Genomic DNA, 22,906 nt, shown 5'->3' with positions numbered 1-22,906 from the left:
CGTATTATCTTGTGCTTAAAACATTAAATTAGATCTTGAACATATATTGTGCCTATTGTTAACTTGTACATTATTGCTATTAACAACAACAAATTGCATTTAGTGTATGTTTAAAAAAGTGGCATTGCAGAGGTACAATAAATTATCTAATAAATTATCTATGACGAAATATTAACCTAACATTCCAATACAGCAACTCCCAAAAGAAGAAAAAAACATAGAGAAGTAACATCAGAATTCCTAGATCATTGTATTTGGAGATAATGTTTGGGGTTACCTTTGCACCTTTATTCTACTTGAGGGTCTTTCTTAAATCCAGCCTAAACTCGGTTGAAACGACAGAAGCTCCCCGTTTTGCTAGCAAGAGCCTTATCAAAACAGTAGACCCCATAGAGTACTTCATAGCTGGGCGGAAAATCCGTTCCGCTCGCGGATTTTGCGGATTTTCGGGAAATCCGCAATCCGCGAGATTTGCGAATTTCCTGCAAAATCCGCAAATCCGCGAGCAGCGGATTTTGCTCGCACTGCTCGCACTGTTCGCGTGAGTTCGCGCCCCGCGAATAAGTGCGAAATTGCAGAAATACGATCTAAGCAAAACTGAAAGTAACTACTTACCAGGTTCAAAAGTTCAGGCACATCATTAGTAGCCATTTCCTGTAGTGCTTCCTGAGGGGCCCCTCCAGAGTTCAGTTGCCAGTTGAAACTATTATGTGACCCTGCTCTGAACCTCAGAATAGTTACACATATGCCACAAAGGTCATGAATTACAGCTAAGGGAGACAAGCAGGAGCCAGGCTGGAAGTTAAAATCCATTAATCAGCCCCTAATTCATTATTGTCAGTCGGGGCAGGGCAGGTGTTGTAACTAATTTTGCAACAATGAAAGCACTTAGCAAGTGCAAAAGATCACTAATCAGGGCGCACTAAGGAAGCAGGTGCCAGCTAAAAAAATATTCTGTGACACATTAATCAGCCCCAAATTAATTCAGGTCACTTGAGGCAGGGAAGGTGTGCTTTGCTTTGCCGAAAATAATGTACACTGGACAACCAGAGGGTGTGGTGATGAAACAGAGGGTGGCATGGGTGGGCCAGAGGGTGGCATGAGTAGTCAGAGAGTGGCAGTGGTGACAGAGAGTGGCAGTGATGAAGAAGAGTGTCCCAAACAGGTTGGACACGTAGAAACAACAAGTTCGCAAAACTTGCGACCCGACAGGTAAGTTCGCAAATTGCGAAATTGTAAAAACCCTCGCGAACTGGCAGAAACACGGGCGAACACAAAAAAAAAAAAAATCCGCAAATTCGCGGGAATTCGCGGATTTTGCGGATTGCGAATCCGCAAATCCGCAAAATTCGCGAACGCGAGATCCGCAAAATTCGCTCATGCTTACAGCTAGTGCCTCACAGAGGAGGGGTAAGATCTTTTCAAAGTCGGGCCATAACAATCCTAGCCATATTCCTCTCCTCGACAGAAAGATCAAAGGATTCGTTTCTCCATTAATCCCCAACATAATCGTGGCCTTGTCTGGTTATAGATTCTTCTCGCTACTCCCCAACATACTGAAAATTCTAGTTCAATAATCAAACAGATGAGAATATGAGCAGTGCTTAATTTCAGCCAGTGCTTTGCGGTGGGAGGCACCAGCAATTGTTTTTGGCCACGGATATTTTTCGAGAGCAATGGATGGAAAAACATACACCTGGAAAGCCGGAGCAAGAGAAAGCCGGCGTGTCCATCAGAAAGGGTGAAAGCAGGATCTGGCTGCGGGCTTCTGAGCAGAACTTCGGGCACCAGGGCACTTTATTTTACAAACTGTGTCCTGGCCATATAGCAAAAATGAGTTCTATTGGCTTACATAAATAAATCACTCAATCATCAGTCAGTCTCTGAATTTATAAGGACACAAGAGCCTATTCTTCCACATTCCTTGTTACTGCCCTTGAGTTAAGAGTGTGAATCCTCACCCATGAATTAGACAAATCACTTTCGGCCTCAAAAACGTTTTTGTAAAGTCCTTTTTTCTTTCCATAAATGTTTTGCCTTCATCCTACCTTAACCATCTCATTTAAAAGGCATCTTACTTAGGAATGTCCCTATAAATGTGCCTGTCTTTGTTGGAGAAGTGATCCACAGTGGAGTGGTGTGGCTCACTGGTTAGAGGCGGCAGACCCGGAAGCAGAGATCGGCCAGGGTTCGATTCCCGACGTGGCAGGGTCTTGGGCCATGATCTGCGGACTCGATAATTCTCGCCTCGGTGCCTACTGTAACCATGGGTCCCACTCAGCAACTCTGGGCAATAGCTTGCTTAATCTCTACTAACGGCCCAATCAGCGCCGGGGATGCTTGTCTACACCTTGGAGATGCACAGGAGGGACCATCTCACAGGGAAAGCCAGGATGGGTTCCCCAGCGGTATACAGCGCCGGGACACCCCTTTGCTGGGGCAGCTGTGCGCTTTACAAGTATACGACATTTAACATTTAACATTTTAATCATAATGCCTCTTGTTTATATAAACTTGTAGGTTTCTGTTTGTTGTTGTCATTCCATTATGTCTTTTAAAGCTTGCTAGACTTACATAGTGGACCACAATATGAGCTACAATAGGGGCGTGACCAGCAGGCTCTTAGAGCCGTCAACTAATCACCCTGAAGAGCCAGGGATGTCAGTCGCTGGGCAATCAGGAGCAGGGCCTCATCAAGCAATCAAGCATCTCCTCTACCCCAGGCACCCTTTTACCCAACCAACCTTAAACTGTATACTACGTTGTGGTGATTAGGTGGTGTTGGGAATAGGTTGTGATTAGAATGTTTCCGGCTATTCTAGGGAAATAAGTATTTAACCCTTTCTATGCTGATGACGAGCTCAGCTCGTCATCACCCACGGGTGTTGTGTGCTGATGACGAGCTGAGCTCGTCATGACACCAGCAAAATGGTAATTTGCAGCACAGCGCAAAAATCACTGCAGCAGCGATGCGGTTAAGATGCTTTTTTTTAACTCAGGGGCTTATTTACAAGCCCCTTGTGCCGCCGGTGCGTCACTTTTAATATGGGAAAAAGTGACTTATCAGCGGCATAGGGAGCATGCAAATAATACCATATGTCTGTTCTCTCAATAAGAGGGATTTGATTCTGGTAGCTCCGGCCATTGACCAGTGGACAAAGAACACTGGTGTGATAACTTTTGCTTGAGGAACTGGACAAGCACAGAACGCAGAGCGAGAACAATCATAGGAAGGTCTAGAAAATGCAAGCATAGTGAAATGGGTGAAGCACCAGAGAAACAACCGGAGGATGTTATGACAGTGGCGGCTGCTGCCACTAAAACTTGGTGGGGCAGTGCGGGAGGACAAAAAAAAAGAAAAAAAGAAAATACCTACCACTCATGGACACCGCCTCAGTGCTTCTCTGCTCCAGGCACCTCAGTGTTCCTCTGACACCCTCCCAACCCAATCCAGACGCTGCTCTCAAGCTATTACTTAGAATGAGAGAGAAGTGCAGGGATTGGTCTGAGTGGACTGAAGTGCCGCTCAGTTCAGGACAAGGAGTATGTGCCTCTTCTCCCATCTGGCTATGCAAGACAGCTGGGATGGAGAAATGTAAGTGTGCATGTTGGTTAGGCCATCCTAAGAGGGCTGACAAAAACCGACATACGCACATACAGTGCACCACCACTCCTCCTTCCTGGGTCTGGCTGCTGCTGATACAAAGCATGGCCTCGCCGCTACCTAGACTCGGCGGCAGCCACTGCAGGTAAAAGGGGTGGGGTGTGGGACCCTGTGGGGGGGATTTCGACGGATGACGACGAGGGAAAATTAAATAAATAATTAAAGTTCCCTTGTTATCGTCTGTCTAATTCCCCCCACCCCCCACCAGGCCCCACTGCCCACCGCTCTTACGTGCAGCAGCCTCGGCTGCTCGGCAAGCTTGGCGAGTAAGTGAAAAATAAAAATGGCAATAAAGTAGTTTTATTATCATTTTCTTTTCATTTGCTGCCTTTCAGCAGTGGGACGAGCCTCCTCCGTTACGAGCTTAGAGACTGCTTCCGTCTCTCTCCAATACGTCGTGAACCATGCCAAGGCCATAGCATTGAAGTCACAAGAGTTGTCACTCCCAGCACACCATGCTAGCCGGCCAAAGGAGGAAGATGTGGATGCTGAGGATGAGAGCTGTGCATCTAAGCTTAAGACAGAGGCAAACAATGGGCAGAGCTGAGTTAGGTGCTGCAACGTTTAAGATAAAATCTAGGATTTCCATGCTTGAGGATGGTGACCACAGGACAGCTTCTTGAAGCAATAGTATGCTCGACAGTAAGAATCCTTGCCCTTTCATCATGCCCTGTGTGCTACAGTGTTAAAGTAATGGGGGAACGTTAACATACCAGACTTCCTACAATTTTTTTAGAGTGCTTCGAAGCAGGCTTTCCAGAAGCTCCTGAGGTAGATTTCTAGCTGGCCAGCTGTTTAGCCTAAACATCTATGATCCAGTAGACCGGAACGCAGAGATGCAAATACACTTGTCCTGCACGGCCCTGTTTATTGTCCTGTGGAATAAAATGCTGGTGCTCAGAGTGTGTAAACCCCTCCTCGCTCTATAGGCTACTATGTATGAAAAAGGTATAAAAGATACCGGTAATTGGGGCAGTGCAATGTAAACGGACCAGTTACTGCAGGGATGCTGAGAAAGGGGATTCCGACTTGACTCAGCCCAAATAGCTTAAACGTGTGCAGGTGATTGGCATGGATGTAATCAGCAAACTATAACATAGGTTAGGGTTAGATTAATTCGTTAGGGTTTGTGATAAAATGTCACTAAGGTGTAATGAGGATTCCCTCTTTTATTCATTTTATATGCTAACATGTTGTCACTCATGTTATCTATAGATTAGCACATAATGTCACTTTGTTGTAAAACATTTGGGTATATGTACTGACTTTGGAGGTGGCAGCAGGGAGTCCACATTTGCACCCGAAGATGAGAGATTCTCTGAGACTTTTGCCTGATTCCTAATACCCTTCCCCACATGAGCAAAACTCAATAGGATGGTTGTTACCACAGTAGGTTTGGGGAATATGAAGATGACTTTGTTGTCAACAAGTGCAAGGTGGAGATATCACAATATCTGGAACACATCAGTTCTCAGTTCCACATGGACCAAGGTATGCTCTTGGTTCCATAATGATCAGGGTGCAGCCTCTACTGGTAGATCTATTTCATAGGGCGTAGTCTCTGGTCAGTTAATTAACAGATTCCGGGGTGCATATGTTAAGCCATAACTAAGCACCCTTTCATCTCAAGCTCCAGGTACCGCTCATTCCAGGCCAATGGTCCCCAAAGTCACTAAGGTTTGATTTATTGATCCAAGCAGCCTGGGAAAAGTAAACAGCACTGAAATGGTGGCTAGACCCTTAGTTACAGATGAATGATGCATTGCTTGGGAGATGGGGCCACCCTGGCAGTCTCCACAACAGTCCATGGTTCTGCGGTTGGCTTCATCAATTATGAGAAACTCACTGGTCATTACCTCTCGCTGCTTGTCTCTGGGGTTCCAGAGATCTAAAGCATACCCCAGTGCCCTGCTGCCCGCTATCTGGGCCGTACCACTCACCTGGCAGGTGGTGACTTCGTCCCAGGGCTTTAGCAGGACATGCTTCACCAGCAGGCCATAGGTTGACAGGAAGTTGTTGCACTGTTGGGGAAACATAAAGAGGTAGAATTAAACTTTAGTATAGAGACAAACTGAGGAGCCTATATACATAAGCACAAGAGGAGCGTAAGATACAGAGTAAAACATGGAGGGAATCAATGAATAGGTGTAACTGCACACTACAGACTCAGTGAATCTCAGTTGAACCGCACTTCCCAAGTCTCCTGACCTGGAATCCTTGCTGTAGTATGAACATTGTCTGAACTTCTCAGCCTGGTCACAAATCCTAGTGTAACATATTCTGACCTACACAACCATCTCAGAGCCCCTTAACCTGACCACACACTCAAATGTCAGAAGATCTTACTCTTACCCAGAGATATCCATCTCAGAGCACTTCAACTTGACTGCACAATCAGTATCATAGACTCTTATTGTACCACCCATACACCCTCGTCAATGCCCCACAACCTGTACATACACGCCCGGCTCAGAGCTCCTTATTTGTACTACAGTCTACCCATTTTCAAAAACTCCTTAACCTAGCCCACTCTGCCCATCTTTGGGCCCCTTCTAGGCCTCCCCAAGAGGCACTTCTTCAAAGTATACTCCCTGGTCTCACGGTAACTAATCCTGACTCAGTCCCCAGTAAATTAGCACAAGTTTCCATAATTATTATCTTTATTCAGAGGTTTTATTCTCAACTCTCAGGTTCTTCTAGGAAGAAAAATATTGTGGTATCCAAAGACTACAGCGGACACTAACTGTGGAAGCGTTTTTCCTCAAGTACCAAAACATCTAACTTTGGCATTTTCACCAGACTCCTATCTGATCTACATGCAACTTACTTAATTTTCTTCATTTTTCTGATGAAGACTTTGCTAATGCTAATACAAGAGCCAAAACCCATTGACATTATTATGCACAGATTTGGATGTTATAGTGTGACTACCAGATTACATGGAAGGGCACTGTGTATGATGTTCTAACAGAGTTCTATACAGTTGTCAGACCCACCACCAGAGCACTCCTAGATAAATCTGCTTTATAGCTTTCATATTTCCTCCTTATTTCTTCCTCCACCTATATTGTTCAGACTTCTTTACTTAATTTCAGATTTTCAAATTCATGTCTGTGGGTATTTCTTCTTGCTTTATATTTGTGTATTATGTAGATCTATCCATTTATATTTATGTAGAGCATATCACTTCTATTCATGAAAAGTTTTTAATGTGAATGTATCAGATTTAATTCAGAAAAAGCTTGGTTTTCAAAGTTATTCAGAAGGAATATATTTTGAAAGAACATATCACACACCATAGTTCTTTTGTGAAAAGCTTTTAGATGGCTATTGAAATTACACCATTCTCAATGGGAAACATTGATGTGTACTACCTGGCCTGCGGTTTACAGGATTCCATTTACTCTCTGAATACCCCCCACAAGAGGTGAAATCCCAAGTCAAACAGGCATATGGAAATCATCATTATTCCCAAATTGAGTAGTCAAGCCATCACTTACCTCTAACAAACCCATTTCTCTTAAAATACTGAAATGGAACACAATCGCTACAACACTTACCGTAGTCGAATTGCCAAAGTGTTCCATGCAGAGATCTGCCAGCACCGGCCCAGTGTCTTTCTTGTGCACATTGTCTGAAAGCAGAGGTTTCACAAAGCTGATGAATGCTTGGCAGAAGATGCATGTCGGACCAACACTTGGAGGAGGAACTGGAGCACCTGGGACAGGAGACATAAGGACCATTCCAAGTGAAAATCCTGTGAAAAAAGAAACTGCCTACAAGGCAGGTCCCCTCCTTGCAAGTGGCCTCATGAGGATTTACATTGAATAGTATTTTTCCTATATATATCCCTGTCTGTCTGTCTGTCTGTCTGTCTGTCTGTCTGTCTGTCTGTCTGTCTATCTATCTATCAATCTATCAATCTATCTATCTATCTATCTATCTATCTATCTATCTATCTATCTATCTATCTATCTAGATATATATAGATGAAGTATGTGTGTGTGTATTTATGCATATATTTCTATAGAAAGCCAACTAGCAATATATAGGTAGATATTTACATCGCTATATAACAAAACATTATAGCTAACTATTGAATGACAGAAAGATAGATATGTACATAGCTAATGCTAGATAGATAGATAGATAGATAGATAGATAGATAGATAGATAGATAGATAGATAGATAGATAGATAGATAGATAGATAGATAGATAGATAGATAGATAGATAGATAGATAGATAGATAGATAGATAGATAGATAGATAGATTGATTTAAGTTTCTAAACGCGCACAAATACCCGAGTGGGCTTCTGTGTGTAGAATCATCAGAGCAACTTACTAAGGAGTTTTTGGGGATAAAGAGATGAGGAAAACAGCCATGATTTCAACTGTTTATGAAAACTGAAAAGGCTTGACTGGCTTTTGAAATGTAATGGAAGTTTAGTCTATACCTGGCAAGAGGTGTGTGCAAAGCTGCGGCCGCCACAAGAGGCTTTCTTAATCCTGCGGACCGAAACTGAAAATGAAGCAGCAGATCTCAAACTTCTGTTTGGTTGATACCACCTGAATAGGCTTGCACGATAGACAGGTCCTGTGCTATATAAGGCTGTGTGAGTCACCCAGAGTGGCTTAAATGAGTCCCTTTTCTTTACAGGCTGCCAGTGAAGTTCCAGCAAAGTGTTTGACTCTGACTCGTGTTTGGGAAGTTTATTTTAGAAGGTGAGCAGCAGTGTTCTTCAACATCTGAAGCTTTTAGAGTGCCAGTTGTTTGATGCCCATATAGATGGCATTACAATGATAAATCCTGGAGAGAACAAGAGCAATGACCACTGATTTTTTAGGCTGGAAGGGAATGAAAGGCAGCACCTTTGTCAAAGACCTCAGCATCAAGAAACATGAATCTGTCAGTTTGTTAATTTGTTCTCTAACGGACAATACCCCCCAAAAAAACGACTCCAAGATTTCTTACCCTGGAGTCTGGGTCTGGAAGAGGGCCGAGGGCCTGCGGCTACCATGAAAGATTCCAGAAGCTAGTATCCTTCCCAAAAATGAGAATCTATATTTTGTCTGAGTTTAACTTCAGACAGTTAGTGGACATCCAGTTAACAAAGGCATTTATATTTTTGTTTAATCTGTCGGCAACCTCCTACATGTTGCTCGAAACTGATACCACAGTCTGGGTATCGTCCACATAAGCTACTATGGCGAACCCATAGGAGTGAATCAGCTTAGCCAGCCTTACCATGTAAATAATCAAAGCGGGCTCAGTGATGATCCCTGAGGGACCCCACAGGGGAAGGAGAAGTGCCTCGGTTTAAACTCCCTAAGTGTCACAATCTGCTCCCTATACCTGCCAGAAGATCAAATGCTGAAGCAGTCATTCCGATCATTCTCAGGCCCTCTAACAGAACTACATGACTGACCGCATCAAAAGCGGCAGAGAGGTTCAAGAGGACCACCGCAGCTCTCCCTAAGTTGTTCTTAATGGATCGGTTCTCTTCAGAGACAGCTATCCGAGGTGTCTCCGTACTGTGGCCTGATCTGAAGACATACTGTGCAATGTCCAGATTTTTATTTTCCAGGTAGCTAGATAAGATAGTGTTAGTATGTTTTTCCGAAAGCTTAGTGGAATAGGGTAGCAGTGAAATTGGACGGAAATTATTGTCCTCCTTAGGATCCAGCAAGGTTTTTTTTTTTAGCATAGGCAAGATTGAATCCTCTTTCCACTCTGATGGAAAATTGCCTGCCGTAATTATTATGTTCAAAAAAGTTGTTAAAGCTGGGGCAAGACCATCCGTGACACCATGACCTAACTTAGGCGAGCAGGTATTGGAAGGAGCTCCCGACTTAACATGGCCTATCACCTGAATCACTTGGCTATGGGTCAAAAGTAGAAAGTTACACAGATAGACAAATAAAAACAAATCTATAATTCACCAAGAATCCAAAGTTTTGTTGCCTAATGCACCCAGTTCTAACTAAAGGCGACCATCTCAAGGGTAAGGTTAGAAGTTATGTGAACCTTAATAAGAGAAATATGTAATATTGACAATCACACTCTGTTAATCTTCACTCAGGCTGACAGTCCCAGTAACAATAACACTCCAATATATAACTAGGGTAGTTATGTTGAGTACTTGAACCACTTCCCTCTAATGCCTCCTTTAGCTTAAAAAAAGATATTCACCAAAATCCGTTGATATCTTCAAGGCTTGAAATTTCAGCATGTCGTTGGCAAACAAATATTTTGGACAATAGTAACAAATCTTCACATCTTCAAAATGAGTGCTATGTTTTTTATTCGAGAAATAGGTAGGGGTATTTTAAACAGAAAGGCTTCGAAACACTGTGTGTAAACACCAGTGAGGAGAAAGAAACTGAATAGTTTAGCCTTTTAGAGAGAACTGAAGATACTGGAGAAAAGAGTCACAGATTTGATTATCTGAGAGGGCAAAGAAAGGTTCTCGGTTTTAAGGATAAGAAGGATCATTTTAGAGCACGTAGTGGTGGTGAAGGTTAAAGTGCAGAGCATACAATGTAGTGCAGACATAAAGTTTCTGATAGTTGTTATCTTATTGTGGAAATACATGGCAAAGTAGTTAGCCAAGATGTTAAGATGTTGGCTAAGGTTATGGTGGTCTGTGGAGGATGATTGGCAGGGAGGGAAAAGAATGTGTTGACTGTGTGGGACAAATGCTTTATTTGGATCCAAAGATATATAATTAAGAATTGATAGCACCTGGCAACATCAAGGCCAGCACTGATGGTGTTAAGTGCATATTTGTACAAGTCAGGAGGATGAACACAGGTGAGTGAATTTCTCGACTTACAAAATCAGGTGTACCGCTTGGTGCTTAGAAGGAAAATACAGTGGGACATCAATGATTAAGGATGAGGTGGGTCAGGTGAACATTAGAAGTGACTTTCGATATTGAGGTTGGAGGGCAGAGTGATTTCTGAATTTTGTTTCGTGTTGTGAACCACCTACAAACAAAGCCTTGTCAGCCAGCGACTAGTTTTGTCAGAACATAGAAGTCCAGGCTACTCGTTCAGTAGACATTCATAACTTCCAACTTGCTGAGGAGGTATTGGAGACCAGAAAATAATGAAGGTCAAGCACATATTAGAGAACCTGCCTTGCATGAACAAGGACCATCTACACAAGAGGCTACAAGTTCTTGACATCATGATAACATCTTTTTCCCAGAGCAGGCATTGAACTCCACGACCTATCGCGTCCAACTGGAGGCCCAAGAGGAGAACACTCATCTAGAGACAAAGATTACAGACCAAGGTGGTAGTCCTAGATCCTTATCAGATCATCTATTCCCAGAAGAAGGGATCCGAGGTCAGGCTTCCAATCAAAGAGCCTTATTAAAGGCAGAATAAGAGATCAGACATCACCTGGGAAGCCCCAGGTTCATATGAAATGCACCCTTTAACCTCCAAGAGAAGGAAACAGAGACTATGGAGACAGCAGTGAAGTTGAGGCGAGTACCTACAACCTAAACAGCAGGGAAATACTTAGGAGCTAGTTGTCTTGGATTCATATGAGCCTCTTTCCAGGTGAAGAGCGCAGAGGCCAGGATGACAGTCCTAAATGTAAGAGAACCCTATCCTCCAGAAGAGACATCGGGTACAGGCTGGCAGTGAAAAACCCATAAGAGCCCCCATTCTCAGCGACAGTCAGCAGATGTCAACGTGATAGCTAAGCGTCCATGAGAATGTGCTTGCTCCGTCGTAAATGGCCTATCTCTGGAGATCGGGCTCCATAGGTGAAATGCACGATGATGTGAGAAGCTCAGCACTCAATGGGTCTTACTTATCACTTTAGGGTCTAGGTTTGACATAGCACCTCGAAATTCTGGAGGAAACCCATCTCATGGCCTTACCCTCACTGTCATCCAACTCTTGGCCCTTACACATCTGAATCTGTGTGCAGATGTCTTTTGGGCTATCCCCATTCTTCACAGCTTCTACAAGGTCATCCTTGTTGTTCTCCTTCATGGTCGTGCAGATTTCAGAGATACTGTCATCCACCTCATCACACATGGAATCAACAGCTCCGTTTACTGTGTCCTATAGAAACAAAGGATGTGGTAAACACACAAATGATAAGAAATGTGGAGTGTATAAAAGGCATTCTACAAGGTGAAGAATGAACACGGGAAAACATACAATAAGTAATCAGAACACATCAATATCACATTACCTATCATTCTGTCACTGATTTCCCCCACCTTTGGCCATTTATTGCAGATTTACAAGTCATGCATGTGTATTGAACAGCTACTTTATTTGCTTCTTCTCACAAATGGCTCAACTGAAAATCACCAGATTGGAAAAAAATATTGAAAGCGGATGCGCTCTTTGTACTTTCAAATTTGATGGATTTTCGTTCGGCTTTTTCTTGAGAGATCGCCTTATGGGACATCTCATTGCGACCTTAAAAATGGTTTTTTAGACCCTGCTGATAGCTTTGCAAAGTTTGATATTTAAATTAGGCTGCATTACATGGGACATTTTATAAGTACTGTGCGGTTTTCAACAAAGAAGGGAAAAACATAGACATAAGTAATGGCATAGACATAGGTAATAGGCTATTTGACAAAAATACTGAAAAACACTTATCATAAACTACAGAGAAAAGGGTGGTAGAGGCGGATTGGTGCACCTGGTGAGGGTGGCTTCCAAACACCAAGGACACAGTGTTAGAAGTGAAAAGATATACTTTAGTCTATTTTAGGCAGGACCTCGAGCCCAGATCTGTCTGTTGTCAAGGTTAGGGCACTCACGTCATCAAGGTTTTCGCCAACGGTTTTCTGCAAGTTCGTCACAATCTGGGTGCAGCCTGAGCATTTAACACCAGTTTTGTCTTTTCTCTTCTTGTTTTTCTTCCCCTTCTTTCCTTTTTTGTCTTTCTTCTTTTTCTTGTCCTTCTTCCTTTTCTTGCACTTCTTCTTCTTCCTTTTCTCCTCCTCCTCCTCGGTAGCATCTTCAGGAGCGCCATGTGAAGAGCCCTCGAGCTGGGGAAGTGATGGAAAGAAGAGTTCAAATCACTGAGACATGGACCTCGATCTAGTAAGTGCTGTGCAAGGAACTTGCGCTGGGCTGCGCAGCAACTTGCGCTGTGTTGCTGAATTTTGAGCGGTGCTTCAGGCATTTTTATTGGTAAGTAGACCTAATGGTTGGCATCACTTTTCATTGGTTCCTGCCACTTGTTCCATACGCAACACATTAGTAAATAACCCCTTACAGACGTCAGAGGGCGGGCTAAAAATGAGGAAATGTCATGCATTTGTTTTTATTTGTATTTCAATTTGTACTTGATGAACTGGATATGTCACATGCACACAGTCTCCAATCTTTCCAGCCCGATTTAACTTGCATTAGGGTCCTTCTTACCAGGGCCCAGCCCCTTATAGTCTGACCTAATTAAAACGAATGATGCAGGCACATGAAATGTTTTTCTCACAGGAATGTTCTCATCCAATCCACCCTGAGGTCCTTATTAAGAGTTTTGCCATGCGAGAGCGGGACCGCCCCACTCCTGCACCGCCAAACCCATGTAGAAACTGACATAGGCACCGCAACGGGAACGTCAAAGGCAGTACCTGCACGGTATGGACTGCAGTCCAAGCCGTGCAGCCACTGATGTGCATGATGTGCCCCCCTGTGTGCATCCACATGACATGAGGCACCACCTGTGTTTCCTCACCGCCACACGTTTCATGACAGTTGCACCTCCATGAAAAATGTTGCGGTGAGGAAACTTGCAATATGCTTGGCGGGCCATAGCGGTATTTCCCTACATATAGACCTCCGTTTGAAGTTTTGGTCGCCATCTTGAAATATTCCCACCTTGACAAATAATGGTAACAGGAGAACTTTTTCATGCCTCTGGGACCATTTCATTTGTGATACTGCATTTTATTCACAAGCAGCAGAGAGTAGGCAACACGTCAGAATCTTTAATTAACCACTATCTTAAATCAGACCACATGAAAAAACGACAACGTCACTATAACAAATTGTGAATTACCATATAAAATATCAGAAAACAACAGCCCGTTATACATCTGTGCCAGTGGTTAATTTGTTAAAAAAAACAAAGTGAGCCAGCTTGCACCAGCCCATTTCTCCTGTTAGCGGCGTCATAAACAGAACCAACTACTAACCATGAAAGTTGGGAGGGGGTCTGGTGTAATGGCCAGAGCTACTGACTTGGTGTTGGCTCAACATCCTGTGATTCTGGGCAAATTACTTACTCCTCCCTACCTACCATAAATGTGTCCATAACTGCTCATGAAATGCACCAATGCGAAGATTAAGTGCTGGTGCTGAGCACCGGATACCAGTGGCTCAAGTTAAGCACTGGTCTGGGCAAAACATTTAAGTCAGCCTCTGTGCCAAAGGAAAAAATAACGAAGCAGATCTTTTTAAGGTGAGAATTATTTTGTGAACACCTACCTCTGCAGGGACATTCTGCCAGAGCCCCATGCAGTAGTCTTCTTTCATGCATAGTGAGGCCGTCTCTTCACTCTGGCACCAGTATTTGGAGCCCTGCAGGCACAACTTTGGGTCCTCCTGAGAGGACAGTTCCATATCAGTTTCCTCTGCGCCAAAACAGAAAGGAACACGCATAAGCAATCCACAAATGCGGATACAGAAATAAACAGCATTATTATCAGACAAATTCATTTAATATTTATTTAACAAAGGAAGACCTGCATCAGAAATGTTTATCTAGCATCAATAACGATACATAGATTGTTGAGGTGGGGTGGTTAGCATAGTTTTAAGACTAAGGGCCTGATTTAGAGTTCGCCGGATAGGATATTCCATCAGAAGTCTGACGGTTATTCCGTCCACTGAACTGCTCATGCATTATATACAATGACAATTGTAATTCGGCAGACGAGATATCTGTCAAGTTTGTGATGGAGTAACCCGTCCGCCAATCTACAAGTCAGGTCCGAAGTATCAAGGTACGGAATGCTTACAGCATTATTACATATAGTGTGAATATAGTTGATAAAGATAAACATAAGTAAGCTAATAAATTTCACCAACTAATTGAACATAACTGTATTAAAATATGCATATATATGTATATACATATATATAGACTAGCGGCCCGTCCCGACGTTGTCCGGGTAAAAAAAGGCTAGGCAGCAATGGTTTTAGTATCATAGTACATTCGTCCCACATGATAAGAGACACATTTTGAAGCAGTGTTCCTAAAGGTCGGTTTTTCCGAATAGAGCATATTGAATCCCTTTCAAGGGAAACTTTTAGAGGCAGTTCAAAGGTAGAATGTGCTGTTTTCCCAGCTGTTAGCAAAGTGGCAGCTATTCCAGATGAAGCAACAGCTAGAGCCAAATTCCCAGAAGATCGAACTTTGGCAAGTATGAGGTTGATTAGGTAAGTCTTTCCTGTGCCACCGGGGGCGTCTATGAACAATAGTTTGCCTTGCTTCTTTTCAACACTATCAACTATGGTGTTGTAGGCGAGTTGTTGATCGGGAACTAAGTTAGGCAAGTGTTGAGCAAGGTAGTTATTTAGCTCTGGAATATTGTGTGCGGTAGCGATATTGTGGTATCCAGTTAGGTTAGTTCGGACCGCTGGCGGCAGGCTGAAATCTTGTAAGGACTTCTCGCTTAATAAATACAGTGAGTCTTCAATTTCTATAAGTCCTTGGTTTATGATTTCATTGTTGATAGCAGCCCGTGCCGACGTTGTCCGGGTATGAATTGCTGCCGGCCAGTAGTATATTGTTTTGTAGGATTTCGTTTTGATAGCATTTCTTATCTGTGACAGGCCTATGAAACGCTCGGATTCACAGTGCACTCCTGATACACTTAAGAGTGCGCGTTCAGTAGTGTGTGAACTCGAGTTTCCCTACTTTATATTTCTTTGCAATATTATATAGCGCAAACTCGACAACATGGCATGAGCACAATTTACATTACAGAAGAACACATTCATTGTGGTAGGCACGGGGAGACAAAGCGATTTGCCTGAAATCACAGGATGTTGAGCTGATGCTGAGATTCGAACGTAGCTCCCCAGCTCTAATGTTCGCAATTCTAGAACTTGTGGCGGGAGGTGTGTCTAAAAGTGTATGTTGGTGCTGGCCATCAATGAGAGAGACCTGGGCACTTTTTAAATGGGTGGTGAAAAAATATGAGTATGTTGCTGGAGATGTGGGCCGCCGTGCCACCAATGTACTTACCGGGGGAGGGTAAACACCGATTATTCCGCAACTTTCTTTCCGCATACCATCACTCCGCATACTTTCATTACGAAAGTACCATGACTCCGCAATGCCATTATAACGCATGGCATTACAATTTATATGCTTTTACTACGCATACATTTACAACGAAATTCGTTGTAAATGCATGAATGGTAAAAGCATGTTTTTTTTAAATGTTTGGATAAGGTAAGTATGGGTATAGGGGCATATGTTTTGGTGTACTGAGGTATATGTTTTGGGGTGTTTGGGTATTTTAAGGGTTCATATATAGTTTTGGGTTATGGGGTACAGGTGTAGTTTTAGGGTTTAGGGATAGGTATGGGTTTTGGGGTACAGGGGTATTTTTAGGGTTCAGGGCTGGGTTTGGGTTTTGGGGTACAGGGGTATTTTTAGGGTTCAGGGCTAGGTTTGGGTTTGGGGTAGAGGGGTATTTTAAGGGTTCAGGGCTAGGTTTGGGTTTTTGGGTGCAGGGGTATTTTTAGGGTTCAGGGCTAGGTTTGGGTTTTGGGGTACAGGGGTATTTTAAGGGTTCAGATATAGTTTTGGGTTTTGGGGTATAGGGGTATTTTTAGTGTTCAGGGGTAGGTTTGGGTTTTGGGGTACAGGGGTATTTTTAGGGTTCAGGGCTAGGTTTGGGTTTTGGGGTACAGAGGTATTTTAGGGTTCAGGGGTAGGTTTGGGTTTTGGGGTACAGGGGTATTTTTAGGGCTCAGGGCTAGGTTTGGGTTTTGGGTTACAGGGGTATTTTTAGGGTTCAGGGGTAGGTTTGGGTTTTGCTGTACAGGGGCATTTTAAGGGTTCAGAGCTAGGTTTGTGTTTTGGGGTAAAGGGGTATTTTAGGGTTCAGGGGTAGGTTTGGGTTTTGGGGTACAGTGGTACTTTTAGGGTTCAGGGCTAGGTTTGGGTTTTGGGGTACAGGGGTATTTTTAGGGTTCAGGGGTAGGTTTGGGTTTTGGCGTACAGGGGTATTTTAAAGGTTCAGATATTGTTTTGGGTTTTGGGGTATAGGCGTATTTTTAGGGTTCAGGGGTAGGTTTGGGTTTTGGGGTACAGGGGTATTTTAAGGGTTCAGGGCTAAGAGTGGGTTTTGGGGTACAGGGGTATTTTTAGGGTTCAGGGCTAGGTTTAGGTTTTGGGGTACAGAGGTATTTTAGGGTTCAGGGGTAGGTTTGGGTTTTGGGGTACAGGGGTATTTTTAGGGTTCAGGGCTAGGTTTGGGTTTTGGGGTACAGGGGTATTATTAGGGTTCAGGGCTAGGTTTGGGTTTTGGGGTACAGAGGTATTTTAGGGTTCAGGGGTAGGTTTGGGTTTTGGGGTACAGGGGTATTTTTAGGGTTCAGGGCTAGGTTTGGGTTTTGGGGTACAGGGGTATTTTTAGGGTTCAGGGGTAGGTTTGGGTTTTGAGGTACAGGGGTATTTATAGGGTTTACGGCTAGGTTTGGGTTTTGGGGTACAGGGGTATTTATAGGATTCAGGGCTAGGTTTGGGTTTTGGGGTACAGAGGTATTTTAGGGTTCAGGGGTAGGTTTGGGTTTTGGGGTACAGGGGTATTTTTAGGGTTCAGGGCTAGGTTTGGGTTTTGGGGTACAGGGGTATTTTTAGGGTTCAGGGGTAGGTTTGGGTTTTGAGGTACAGGGGTATTTATAGGGTTTACGGCTAGGTTTGGGTTTTGGGGTACAGGGGTATTTATAGGGTTCAGGGCTAGGTTTGGGTTTTGGGGTATAGGGGTATTTTTAGGGTTAAGATGGGTTAGTGTTTAAGGGTGTTGGGGTATTTTAAGGAGTAAGGGTGGGTTATGATCATGGGGTGCAGGGGTATTTAAAGGGAGCAGGGTGGGATTAGCACACAATATGAGACATGGCATGAAGGGTGAAACGTACCACACGCCCCCAGTGTTTGTCACGCCCCCAGCACACGCCCACAGCACACGCCCACAGCACAACGCAGACACACCCACAAGGGACTACTTTGCTGGCACAGTTCTTTTACCTTTTAAATGTATATGGTGGGCTCCTGCATAGCCTATGTCATTCTGCTGCAACTGCCCTTTCCAACGCTGTATTGGGTGTTGTGATTGGTGCTGTGGTTCCTGAGATTACCCGCCTCAAAGGTTTGGGCTCTCTCTTTATATTATTAGTATGGATATATACATATATATCTATACTACTATTATAAAGAGAGAACACAAACCTTTGAGCCAGGTAAACTCAAAAATTACTGCACCAATCACTACACCCAATACACCATTTGAAAGGGGAGATGTAGCAGAAGGACATAGGCTATAGATGTGGACACCATATACATTAAAAAAGCCAAAACGCCAAAAGTGGGAAAGTAGTCCCTTGTGGGCGTTAGCGTGGGCGTGTCAAATAAAAGATGTGGGCGTTTAGAGGGGCGTATCAAACAAAAGATGTGGGCGTTTACAGGGGCATGGCCCAAAGTACATACAATAAACATATGCCAAACGATTTCACTGATTTCACAGGGCAAGGCACACACTTCACCACACACTTCAATGTGCATAGCGCAAATGCGATTTCAATGATTTCACTGTGCAAGGCACACACTTAACTGTGCATCCCCCGCAAGGGCTGCCTATCACTCGCCTCGATATTCGCGCATTCGTCGGCGTTACCCTTCAAACATTAACGCCTTCGTGGGATGACATCCAAAAAGGGGCGCGCCTTCCATAATAATACAGTGCCACAGGGGGCATGCTTACAAAAAGGGCCGCCTATCATTCGCGTTGCTTCGCACAGCCCACCAATCACGACACAAAATGATTAACACACACATGAGTTGCGATACAAAAATATAACAAATGTTTAACCATTTGACAAACAACAACGTTGTCACAAGGGGAGGAACGTAAACAAATAGGCGCCCATTTCTTAGACAAGAAAGCCAATCGACGGAACATGAACGAGACTTTACTCACAATGCTCCGAATAATTACGTATGCTGCGGACAAAATTTAAAACTTACACAAACACTTTCGAATTTCAAACACTCTGCGTTATCAGTGGAACACTGCAAGTACTTGCGCCGATAAAAACAAAAAAAAAACATTAGTATAGGGATCGAAAATGTAAAAAAGGAAAGCCCCTTTCACAAACAAGCAATTTCAGGCCAAAACATCTGAGCGACCACTGTAACACTTGCAGCACTTGCGGCGCAAATTACAACATTTGGGAAACAACAACATTCGCACACAGGGGGAACACTCTCAACAAGGACAGCAAAACAAAATTAGGTGTGGCTCAATGAAAACCTGCAGATGAATTAAACACACATTACTACGCAAACAAAAAGTAAAGGCAACACTGAACATCAGCCATCCCCGGACAACGTCGGGACGGGCTGCTAGTATATATATATATATATATATATATATATACTAGCGGCCCGTCCCGACATTGTCCGGGTATAAAAAGGCTAGGCAGCAATGGTTTTAATATCATTGTACATTCGTCCCACATGATAAGAGACACATTTTGAAGCAGTGTTCCTAAAGGTCCGTTTTTCCGAATAGAGCATATTGAATCCCTTTCAAGGGAAACTGTTAGAGGCAGTTCAAAGGTAGAATGTGCTGTTTTCCCTGCTGTTAGCAAAGTGGCAACTATTCCAGATGAAGCAACAGCTAGAGCCAAATTCCCAGGAGATTGAACTTTGGCAAGTATGAGGTTGATTAGGTCAGTCTTTCCTGTGGCACCGGGGGCGTCTATGAACAATAGTTTGCCTTGCTTCTTTTCAACACTATCAACTATGGTGTTGTAGGCGAGTTGTTGATCGGGAACTAAGTTAGGCAAGTGTTGAGCAAGGTAGTTATTTAGCTCTGGAATATTGTGTGCGGTAGCGATATTGTGGTATCCAGTTAGGTTAGTTCGGACTGCTGGCCGCAGGCTGAAATCTTGTAAGGACTTCTCGCTTAATAAATACAGTGAGTCTTCAATTTCTATAAGTCCTTGGTTTATGATTTCATTGTTGATAGCAGCCTGTGCCGACGTTGTCCGGGTATGAATTGCTGCCGGCCAGTAGTATATTGTTTTGTAGGATTTCGTTTTGATAGCATTTCTTATCTGTGACAGGCCTATGAAACGCTCGGATTCACAGTGCACTCCTGATGCACTTAAGAGTGCGCGTTCAGTAGTGTGTGAACTCGAGTTTCCCTACTTTATATTTCTTTGCAATATTATATAGCTCAAACTCGACAACATGGCATGAGCACAATTTACATTACAGAAGAACACATTCATTGTGGTAGGCACGGGGAGACAAAGCGATTTGCCTGAAATCACAGGATGTTGAGCTGATGCTGAGATTCGAACGTAGCTCCCCAGCTCTAAAGTTCGCAATTCTAGAACTTGTGGCGGGAGGTGTGTCTAAAAGTGTATGTTGGTGCTGGCCATCAATGAGAGAGACCTGTGCACTTTTTAAATGGGTGGTGAAAAAATATGAGTATGTTGCTGGAGATGTGTGCCGCCGTGCCACCAATGTACTTACCGGGGGAGGGTAAACACCGATTATTCCGCAACTTTCTTTCCGCATACCATCACTCCGCATACTTTCATTACGAAAGTACCATGACTCCGCAATGCCATTATAACGCATGGCATTACAATTTATATGCTTTTACTACGCATACATTTACAACGAAATTCGTTGTAAATGCATGAATGGTAAAAGCATGTTTTTTTTAAAATGTTTGGATAAGGTAAGTATGGGTATAGGGGTATATGTTTTGGTGTACTGAGGTATATGTTTTGGGGTGTTTGGGTATTTTAAGGGTTCATATATAGTTTTGGGTTATGGGGTACAGGTGTAGTTTTAGGGTTTAGGGATAGGTATGGGTTTTGGGGTACAGGGGTATTTTTAGGGTTCAGGGCTAGGTTTGGGTTTTGGGGTACAGGGGTATTTTTAGGGTTCAGGGCTAGGTTTGGGTTTTGGGGTATAGGGGTATTTTTAGGGTTCAGGGGTAGGTTTGGGTTTTGGGGTACAGGGGTATTTTAAGGGTTCAGGGCTAGGTTTGGGGTACCGGGGTATTTTTAGGGTTCAGGGCTAGGTTTAGGTTTTGGGGTACAGGGGTATTTTAAGGGTTCAGATATAGTTTTGAGTTTTGGGGTATAGGTGTATTTTTAGTGTTCAGGGGTAGGTTTGGGTTTTTGGGGTACAGGGGTATTTTAAGGGTTCGGGCTAGGTTTGGTTTTTGGGGTACAGGGTTTTTTTTAGGGTTCAGGGCTAGGTTTGGGTTTTGGGGTACAGAGGTATTTTATGGTTCAGGGGTATGTTTGGGTTCTGGGGTACAGGGGTATTTTTATGGTTTAGGGCTAGGTTTGTGTTTTGGGGTACAGGGGTATTTTTAGGGTTCAGGGGTAGGTTTGGGTTTTGAGGTACAGGGGTATTTTAAGGGTTCAGGGCTAGGTTTGTGTTTTGGGGTACAGGGGTATTTTTGGGTTCAGGGGTGGGTTTGGGTTTTGGGGCACAGTGGTATTTTTAGGGTTCATCTCTAGGTTTGGGTTTTGGGGTACAGGGGTATTTTTAGGGTTCAGGGGTAGGTTTGGGTTTTGGGGTACAGGGGTATTTTAAGGGTTGAGATATAGTTTTGGGTTTTGGGGTATAGGGGCATGTTTAGGGTTCAGGGGTAGGTTTGGGTTTTGGGGTACAGGAGTATTTTAAGGGTTCAGGGCTAGGTTTGGGTTTTGGGGTACAGGGGTATTTTTAGGGTTTAGGGCTAGGTTTGGGTTTTGGGGTACAGAGGTATTTTAGGGTTCAGGGGTAGGTTTGGGTTTTGGGGTACAGGGGTATTTTTAGGGTTCAGGGCTAGGTTTGGGTTTTGGGGTACAGGGGTATTTTTAGGGTTCAGGGGTAGGTTTGGGTTTTGAGGTACAGGGGTATTTATAGGGTTTAGGGCTAGGTTTGGGTTTTGGGGTATAGGGGTATTTTTAGGGTTTAGGGATAGGTTTGGGTTTTGGGGTACAGAGTATATTTATAGGGTTAAGATGGTTTAGTGTTTAAGGGTGTTGGGGTATTTTAAGGAGCAAGGGTGGGTTATGATCATGGGGTGCAGGGGTATTTAAAGGGAGCAGGGTGGGATTAGCACACAATATGAGACATGGCATGAATGGTGAAACGTACCACACGCCCCCAGTGTTTGTCACGCCCCCAGCACACGCCCACAGCACAACGCAGACACGCCCACAAGGGACTACTTTGCTGGCACGGTTCTTTTACCTTTTAAATGTATATGGTGGGCGTCTGTATAGCCTATGTCCTTCTGCTGCAACTGCCCTTTCCAACGCTGTATTGGGTGTTGTGATTGGTGCTGTGGTTCCTGAGATTACCCGCCTCAAAGGTTTGGGCTCTCTCTTTATATTATTAGTATGGATATATATATATATTGTCTTTAAAGGAAGACGACTGGGCATAACTCAGGCAATGGAGAATGTTACTCTCTAAGATAGTCATCATCGAGCCCATTATTATCATCATCATTTCTGCTTTAGGTTAGTCATGTCTGGAGCTACAGTCCGATGTCTGGGTCAGAACTGTTGTCAACTGCTGCTATTGTTTTAAATTGTATTCTACCTTTTATTTAGTTATGGGTGCCTTCTGTGGGTGCTGCCTACCCTAGCCTGTTAACGAGGTTGCAACGCATTTTTTTACTAACTCTTTTGTCACCTTGTTACATAGCCTTCAACTCTTTTTAAACTTATAAAGCACTTACTAGTAGTTTCCTCACAGTCAGCTAATGTTGGCAGCTGCATTCAGCCCTTTATTTTGCGTGTTGCACGGATTCATTAGACTTTCGTAAATAACCCAGTTCTTGCATGGTTGCATTTTCTAAGGCCATTGCACAAAAAAGCCTATGAGGTTAACAGCCTTTAGCAGTCTATGTTGGCAATTATACCCTGCACTTTATCTTGCACGCTACAAGATCATATGCATCCTCTCTAACTGTTTTTCTTAGGTACGGTTA

General features: G+C 43.5%; 1 protein-coding gene across 3 annotated transcripts in view; it reads right to left on the bottom strand.

Annotated features, from left to right (window-relative positions):
• Positions 1-22,906, bottom strand: part of LOC147679827 (prosaposin-like) — a 158,326-nt gene that overhangs the window by 2,446 nt on the left and 132,974 nt on the right. For 2 of the 3 annotated variants that reach the window (XM_086943383.1, XM_086943385.1), the window contains 5 exons: positions 14,142-14,287; positions 12,467-12,697; positions 11,564-11,750; positions 7,225-7,382; positions 5,605-5,685 (listed from right to left, as the gene is read on the bottom strand). In XM_086943383.1, coding sequence (XP_086799509.1) covers positions 5,605-5,685; positions 7,225-7,382; positions 11,564-11,750; positions 12,467-12,697; positions 14,142-14,287 — 803 coding nt within the window. The remainder of the gene's footprint in view (positions 1-5,604; positions 5,686-7,224; positions 7,383-11,563; positions 11,751-12,466; positions 12,698-14,141; positions 14,288-22,906) is intronic. The other variant, XM_086943384.1, reaches the window with a different exon arrangement.

The sequence above is a fragment of the Lissotriton vulgaris genome, chromosome 11 (genome assembly GCF_964263255.1).
Source record: "Lissotriton vulgaris chromosome 11, aLisVul1.2, whole genome shotgun sequence".
NCBI lineage: Eukaryota > Metazoa > Chordata > Amphibia > Caudata > Salamandridae > Lissotriton > Lissotriton vulgaris.
The sequence above is the reverse complement of the archived record's forward strand: the minus strand, read 5'-3'. Positions and strand labels throughout refer to the sequence as shown.